General features: G+C 42.7%; 1 protein-coding gene across 11 annotated transcripts in view; it reads right to left on the bottom strand.

Moving 5' to 3' along the window:
• Window positions 1-1018: 1018 nt before the first annotated feature.
• The window catches only part of PKN2 (protein kinase N2), a 218713-nt gene continuing 210908 nt past the window's right edge, over window positions 1019-8823 (bottom strand). For all 11 annotated transcript variants that reach the window (XM_030205380.1, XM_030205389.1, XM_030205381.1 and 8 more), the window contains 3 exons: window positions 2634-2741; window positions 2025-2105; window positions 1019-1943 (listed from right to left, as the gene is read on the bottom strand). In XM_030205380.1, the coding sequence (XP_030061240.1) occupies window positions 1740-1943; window positions 2025-2105; window positions 2634-2741 (393 nt within the window). In that variant the 3' untranslated portion in view covers window positions 1019-1739. The remainder of the gene's footprint in view (window positions 1944-2024; window positions 2106-2633; window positions 2742-8823) is intronic.

Below are 8823 nucleotides of genomic sequence, written 5' to 3'. Positions count from 1 at the left end.
ACATGGATGTCTCCCTGCTTTTATTCTTAAGAACCTGTCATGTCTAGTAACTGGCAAAGGGTAAGCAGACTGTACCTCAAAAGTATGTGGTAGTAATAAAATAGTTTAGTTAAAGACCTTGTATCAATATCTTTAGAAAATGGGGATTTATTAAGTGTGTTCAATGATGATAGAGAAGAAGGAGGCCCTACAAGCTTTTCAAACCACACATCTAAAGTATGATATTTTATGCCCTTATTTAAGTTCACATTATAGCCATAGGACCTCTTAGTGTTTTCATTTCATCACTTCCCCCCCCCCCCCTCTTTTTTTTTTATTTTATATAGTAGGTAGGATTACTACCTTCTATACTCATTAACCTACAACTAAATTCTTAACTGGTTTAGGCAGGAGGAATTAATCACTAGGAATTCAGAACAATGACTCCTGCCTAGTTCCCCTCCCCCCCCCCCCCCCCAAAAAAAAAAAAAAAAAAAGACTAAGTATGGACTCATTACTAGTTTAAAAGCTACAGTATACTGGATTGGTTTTTAAACTTTTGAGGTACAGTTGGTTTAGTGTTTATACAATATGGTTTATAAAATATACAGTTATCAAAAATATTTATACATTCTGTTACAACATATTGCTTTGACCAACAATTGCCAAATTCTGGAATCCAGTGGCATACGATGGATGCACTTCAGTTAAGTCATAGCATTCTATTACCTGTTCCCATAGCCACTGTGCAAAACTCCAAAGTGGTGCATTTACATATAGATGCCTTGAAATTAAAATACAATTTCAAAATATACATGTTTCCATCATGTATATTGAAAATTGCTATGATTTCTAAGGATATGATTCTTACACAGCAGATACCTGATGAATTAGACTGCTAAATACATTATACCTTAAAAACATTCATTAAAGAAACATTTACACATATGAAAACACATATGTATAGACTTGGGGAATGTATAACTTTATAGTTTTTTCACAACCAGACACTCCCCTCTATTACATTCTTGGTATCTGCTTTTTTTTTTTTTTTGTTAGCAATTAAAAGGCAAAAATTTGGCAAGTGGCTTTTTGGTAAATTTTTAGGGCCTGTCCATTTTCTTATGGAAGCACTTATAGTGTGATTTTTAGCATTAAGGCTATTACATTTTTTTTCTAATAAATACTATAGAAAAATTTACAAAAGAAGGCATCAGTTCTCCATTTCCCTTTGAAAACAACAGACCAAAACATGCCCACCTAAGCTGGTAAAATGCACATTTTGGTGTATTACAGTAACCTTTGAACTCTCATTAAGAAAGTGCCTCATGCCAAGTGAAAATATTTCATGTATCAATAGCACCCACAGCTATAAATTTTAACATGACTGAACAATGGTACATGATTAAAATTCTACTGCCCTCATCTGTCTTCTACTTAAGGCATGTATGTTACAAAGTTATCAACTGTAGAAAAGCAAGATAAGAGACATGATCCAACTAGGCCATTGTGCATAAAAGAGCTTAGCACAGCCATTAATTCAACTTGACAGCTCCAAACTGCTTTCTAGTGCTTAGATAAAAAATGGACATATAAAAAAAAGGCCACTTCTTTGAAGAGTATTAAAAATACTTTAAAAAAATCTTCTTGTGATTAAAAAAAATTAATCAAAGGATAGCTGGCACAGAGAACAATCTTACTATTCTTCTCAGAAGTGAGTTAGTCAACTATAAATTTCACAGTATCTGAGGTGGGAAGTTTTAACACCAGTCAGCAATGTAGTCAAAATCTCTGAAGGTTCCCTGTTCTTCTGATGAAAGTAACCTTGGTTCCCGGGGTGGTGTCAGGATGGGTGCTTCTGAGGTAAATTCATCATCAAAATTACTAACATCTTCTCGGCCTCTAATGGTGGGTACAAATGGAGGTTTCACCTTCTTGGCCAGCAAGGCATCCCAATCAATTTGCTGTAAAAGATAAGCTTGCAATTTAATGTTCCAAACTTAAGTAAAGCACACAAGTATCACTAAAAATTATTCTATACTTACCCGGAAAAAAGGGTGTCTTTTCACATCCTCTGCATCATTTTCACTAGCTCCTAGGCGCCGTTCTGGATTTCTCCTCAGCAGCTATTTAACAGAAAAATACAACAACATAAAATGGAAACACCCTGCCAATTTTTGTACTCCTTGATCAAAGATTCAAAGGAGAAATAGCATGTACAGCTATTGCAGAAATGTTTTGCTCCTGAGGAAAGCTACTGTGCACTGCATACAGAGAAAATGTGAACTAGCTAGGTAAAAATACTGTTCTCCCTTCTTTTAAAGCAGACATCCAATACAATGGCTAATTCAAATGACATTACAGGCCAAGAGTTAGTGAGTTGTGCAATTTGCCATCTATAGCTATTTCTGCTACTGGTACCTGTGTTGGACATCATTTCAGCATTCAATAGGTAGGATGTGAAAAACAGGATACTGGCAAGAGCAGCCATACACCATTAAAAAAAATGGATGTTTTTTTTTTTTTACTGTATTTGCAATGGCAAAGTTCACATAACACAAAAGATAAATTCAACAGTAGCTGAAAAAATGCATGGCATAAAGTATTTTTTCAGTGCAGACATATGTATAATTTATAGTAAAGCGTCTTCTTACCCTTCTCATTATAGAGATGGCTTCCGTAGACAAGAAGCGTGGATACCTTACTTCATCATTTACAATGCTATCAAACACCTCCTCTTCATCATCTCCTGGAAATGGAGACTTGAAAACGGAAGCCATAAAAATAAATTATTATTCATGCTTTGTACATATAGCACTGTACCAACATACAACAGGAAACATAAGCTTTGTGTTAAGGCAGCAATGTATCTATTGTTTAGACATGGACTATATAAGTGGATAAAGCTGTAACGAACCAGGACTCACCCCCCCCCCCCTCAAAACAATTAAGAAAAACGCAGAGAGGGGAATTAGTTTGACCATATTTATTGTTAACCACCTAGATTTTGTTTTAGACAGATGAGATGTCTATAAAATTGTATAATTAAATTTCAGGTCAGTTATTTCTATAACAGAGTCCCAAACCTGTGCTGGGGACTTCACAGTCAGCTGGATTTTCAGGATATCCATAATGAATATTTAAGAGAGAAGTCTGAATGTGCTGGAGACAAAGCATATGCAAATATCTCTCATACATACACACCGTTGATATCCCGAAAACCCAACTGACAGAAAAATTATGTTCTTACCTGATAATTTTCTTTCCTTTAATCAGACCAGACTAATGGGTTGTGTCCATCTACTAGCGGAAGGAGACAGAGAAAATAGTTCCAAGTAAACCGCCCCTTAAGGGTATCGTGCAGCCTGGAATGTTCAGTATTTCGAATAGCCAAGCAATGGTGCTCTGAAGTCTAGAAGAAAACACAGTTAATACCAAACAGGCAAACTCTTGGAGCCAATATGCAGAACCTCACTGTTCCTGCTTGGCCAAAGGTAACTGCAACCTCCCCTCACAGTAAAGTAAGCGGGAGAGAATGGTCCATACTGAGCTTGCCCAAGCACATAGAGTTCTACCCCTGAATCCGGGGAAAGAACTCCGTGATCCCAAGTAACAGGAGTCATAGAGAGCTGGCACAACAACAAATGGCAGGAGATTGAATAGAGAACATGATGAAGGCACTGCTGTAGGACATCCCACCGTATTGAAGCGTTGTGGAACAGCCAGGGATACCTAAAAGAAACAACACTGACAGACTTTAGCCAGGGAGGGCATCTGGACTGGTCTGTTATGATTAAAGGAAAGAAAATTATCAGGTAATAACATAATTTTTCCTTCCTTGTCATCTATACCAGACCAGTCCAGACTAATGGGATGTAGCAAAGCAGTTTTCCAGGGGGGGGGGGGGGGGGGGGGGGAAGAAAAGAAGAATGAAGAAGGTTGAAAAATCAATGCAGCTATACACACACACAGCAAAGAACTGATCAGCAGAAAAAGATTCAAATATCCGAACCACCAGGCTATGAAAATGAAACAGAGTCAGACACTAGAAAAGGAACTGAAGCCGTAGGACGTAAAACAAACGCCCTGAGCAAAAGAAAAATTACGTACCCCTGTCCCAAGAGTAGCATAAGAAGCAGCAAAAGATACTCATGCCAAAGGACCCCACTGGAAGGAAGGCAACAGTTGTATCCGAGCAACAAGGAGAAGAACTGTCTCTCCTAGACCGGGATTCACTTCTCTGAACCCTGGCAGGACTAACTCCCAAACCTGCCGGTCTGCCTAGAGTCCAAGATGGTTGAATGAAGCAACCCTAACAAGTACTAGGAGTATGCAACCCCAAACAGTGCGCCACACTTCATAGAAGAAAGGAAGCAAGGCCCAGGAATCACCCAGACCCGCGCTTAGTGAGAGAATCAAAATCCACAGAATAAGAAGAGACTCCAGAGTTGAGAGAACGAATTAACTGGAGCACTAGTCTCTCTTCACGAGAACCATGAACAAAAGGGCAGCAGCATACCAGGGTACAACCGTAGAAAGACAGTACTCCTCAACCAGCTCACTCTGGACTTAGGGATGAAAGAACAGAGCCAAGAGAACAAAAGGAGACAAAAAGAAAAATAGTTGAGAGCCACACTGTGGAGAAAAGACCCCCAAGGTGCCAAGTAGCCACAAAAGGAGCAGAGATGAATTCAAACTCCAGCAATGGAGAAGCTTCTCACCAGTCACCAAGAGGCTACGGCAAGAAAAGGTGCCACAGGAATGGTAGCTAACAGGAGACAAGACAGCCTTGTCTAGCAATCTAAACTGCGGTATGCCACAGCTGCCGAGAAGTACTGTATCCAACCCTCAAAAAAGAGCTGGGGTTGACTGACAAGGTGAAACAGTGCTGAACAGGCAAAAGTGAAAATATGCTTCACAGTCAAAGACAACTGTGCTCAAGGGACAGAAACGAAGCTGCATTCATCAGGCAGAGTAGGATCTGTGCTCAACGAGAACAAACGGTTTTGCACTCAAAGCACACAAACTGAGCCATGCACCATGGGCAGAGAAAGAGTTGCACACCTCTGGCAAAGATAGAAATGCACTGAACAAGCAGAGAAAAAGCTGAGAGTAACAGAGGATGAGCAGTGCCCCACTGAAAGAGCTGGATGTTAGAGTTACCTGAAGAACTGTGGTAGCGATGGAACTGTGTATAAAATGCAGACAAGGAGCTGCTTTCCACACGCAAACAAGGAGCTGTGCTCCAGACGCCGGCAAGGAGCAGCGCTCCACATGCCGACAAGGAGCTATGCTTCCTACGCAGACATGAAGCTGTGCTCCACATACCACCCTGGAACGTCACCCAATTTGCAGAGAAGAATTGTGCTAAACACACAGAGATGGAGCTACACTCAACAGATGGTGGAGCTGCGTTCCATACGCAAAGAGAGAGCTGCTGCATGCCACACAACAGACAAGGAGCTACGTTCCACAGGCAGACAAAGAGCCGTGTTCTACACACAGACACAGGACTGTGCCCCACACTGAGACCTGCAGAGAAAGAACTACACTCAACATGTAACAATGGAGCTGCGTTCAACATGCAGAGATGAAAGGTTGCAGAATAAGCAGCGAAGGAACTTCACTCAACATGCCATGATAGAGCTGTCTTCAACATACAGCGATGGAGCTAAAGCCAACCTGGAACTGTACCCCTCATTCCCTTTCCTCCTTTCCTGACGTTACTATTGAGGAAACTACACTTCTCCTTTCTTCCTCAAAATGTACCACCTGTTCCTCTGATCCCATTCCCACCCACCTTCTTAATGCCATCTCTCCTACTCTTATTCCTTCTATCTGTCACATTCTCAACCTCTCATTTTCCACTGCGACTGTCCCTGCTGCCTTTAAACATGCTGTGGTCACACCTCTCCTTAAGAAGCCTTCACTTGACCCTACTTGTCCCTCTAATTACCGACCCATTTCCCTCCTTCCTTTTCTCTCCAAATTACTTGAGCGTGCTGTTCACCGCCACTGCCTTGATTTTCTCTCCTCACATGCTATTCTTGACCCATTACAATCTGGTTTCCGCCCTCTCCACTCAACCGAAACTGCGCTTACTAAAGTCTCCAATGACCTATTACTGGCTAAATCCAGAGGTCAATATTCCATCCTCATTCTTCTTGATCTTTCCGCTGCTTTTGACACTGTCGATCACAGCATACTTCTCGATACCCTGTCCTCACTTGGATTCCAGGGCTCTGTCCTTTCCTGGTTCTCTTCCTACCTCTCCCTCCGCACCTTTAGTGTTCACTCTGGTGGATCCTCTTCTACTTCTATCCCTCTGCCTGTCGGCGTACCTCAGGGTTCTGTTCTTGGTCCCCTCCTCTTTTCTATCTACACTTCTTCCCTTGGTTCATTAATCTCATCCCATGGCTTTTCCTACCATCTCTATGCTGATGACTCCCAAATCTACCTTTCTACCCCTAATATCTCACCTTGCATCCAAACCAAAGTTTCAGCGTGCTTGTCTGACATTGCTGCCTGGATGTCTCAACGCCACCTGAAATTAATATGACCAAAACCGAGCTTCTCATTTTCCCCCCCAAACCCACCTCCCCGCTCCCCCCGTTTTCTATTTCTGTTGATGGCTCTCTCATTCTCCCTGTCTCCTCAGCTCGAAACCTTGGGGTCATCTTTGACTCTTCTCTCTCCTTCTCGGCTCATATCCAGCAGACCGCCAAGACCTGTCGTTTCTTTCTTTACAACATCCGTAAAATCCGCCCCTTTCTTTCCGAGCACTCTACCAAAACCCTCATCCACACCCTTGTCACCTCTCGTTTAGACTACTGCAATCTGCTTCTTGCTGGCCTCCCACTTAGTCACTTCTCCCCTCTCCAGTTGGTTCAAAACTCTGCTGCCTGTCTCATCTTCCGCCAGGGTCGCTTTACTCATACTACCCCTCTCCTCAAGACCCTTCACTGGCTCCCTATCCGTTTTCGCATCCTGTTCAAACTTCTTCTACTAACCTATAAATGTGCTCAAACATGTGGACAATGGGGAGCCGGTTGATATTGTATATCTGGATTTTCAGAAGGCGTTTGACAAAGTGCCGCACGAAAGACTACTGAAGAAATTGCAGAGTCATGGAATCGGAGGTAGGGTATTATTATGGATTAAGAACTGGTTGAAAGATAGGAAGCAGAGAGTAGGATTGCGTGGCCAGTATTCTCAGTGGAGGAGGGTAGTTAGTGGGGTCCCGCAGGGGTCTGTGCTGGGTCCGTTGCTTTTTAATGTATTTATAAATGACCTAGAGATGGGAATAACTAGTGAGGTAATTAAATTCGCCGATGACACAAAATTATTCAGGGTCGTCAAGTCGCAGGAGGAATGTGAACGATTACAGGAGGACCTTGCGAGACTGGGAGAATGGGCGTGCAAGTGGCAGATGAAGTTCAATGTTGACAAGTGCAAAGTGATGCATGTGGGTAAGAGGAACCCGAATTATAGCTACGTCTTGCAAGGTTCCGCGTTAGGAGTTACGGATCAAGAAAGGGATCTGGGTGTCGTCGTCGATGATACGCTGAAACCTTCTGCTCAGTGTGCTGCTGCGGCTAGGAAAGCGAATAGAATGTTGGGTGTTATTAGGAAGGGTATGGAGTCCAGGTGTGCGGATGTTATAATGCCGTTGTATCGCTCCATGGTGCGACCGCACCTGGAGTATTGTGTTCAGTACTGGTCTCCGTATCTCAAAAAGATATAGTAGAATTGGAAAAGGTACAGCGAAGGGCGACGAAAATGATAGTGGGGATGGGACGACTTTCCTATGAAGAGAGGCTGAGAAGGCTAGGGCTTTTCAGCTTGGAGAAGAGACGGCTGAGGGGAGATATGATAGAAGTGTATAAAATAATGAGTGGAATGGATCGGGTGGATGTGAAGCGACTGTTCACGCTATCCAAAAATACTAGGACTAGAGGGCATGAGTTGAAGCTACAGTGTGGTAAATTTAAAACGAATCGGAGAAAATGTTTCTTCACCCAACGTGTAATTAGACTCTGGAATTCGTTGCCGGAGAACGTGGTACGGGCGGTTAGCTTGACGGAGTTTAAAAAGGGGTTAGATAGATTCCTAAAGGACAAGTCCATAGACCGCTATTAAATGGACTTGGAAAAATTCCGCATTTTTAGGTATAACTTGTCTGGAATGTTTTTACGTTTGGGGAGCGTGCCAGGTGCCCTTGACCTGGATTGGCCACTGTCGGTGACAGGATGCTGGGCTAGATGGACCTTTGGTCTTTCCCAGTATGGCACTACTTATGTACTTATGTACTTATGTATTCACTCTGCTGCTCCCAAGTATCTCTCCACACTCGTCCTTCCCTACACCCCTTCCCGTGCACTCCGCTCCATGGATAATCCTTCTTATCTGTTCCCTTCTCCACTACTGCCAACTCCAGACTTCGCGCCTTCTGTCTCGCTGCACCCTACGCCTGGAATAAACTTCCTGAGCCCCTACGTCTTGCCCCATCCTTGGCCACCTTTAAATCTAGACTGAAAGCCCACCTCTTTAACATTGCTTTTGACTCGTAACCACTCGCCTCCACCTACCCTCCTCTCTTCCTTCCCGTTCACATTAATTGATTTGATTTGCTTACTTTATTTATTTTTTGTCTATTAGATTGTAAGCTCTTTGAGCAGGGACTGTCTTTCTTCTATGTTTGTGCAGCGCTGCGTATGCCTTGTAACGCTATAGAAATGCTAAATAGTAGTAGTAGTAGTAGTAGCGATGGAGCCGTGCCCAACATGGAACGGTGGAACTGCATGGAATAATGAAATTGCGCTCAACATGCAGTGACGGAGCTGT

The sequence above is a fragment of the Microcaecilia unicolor genome, chromosome 6 (genome assembly GCF_901765095.1).
Source record: "Microcaecilia unicolor chromosome 6, aMicUni1.1, whole genome shotgun sequence".
In the NCBI taxonomy this organism is placed as follows: Eukaryota; Metazoa; Chordata; class Amphibia; order Gymnophiona; family Siphonopidae; genus Microcaecilia; species Microcaecilia unicolor.
This window is presented reverse-complemented; position numbering and strand designations above follow the sequence as displayed.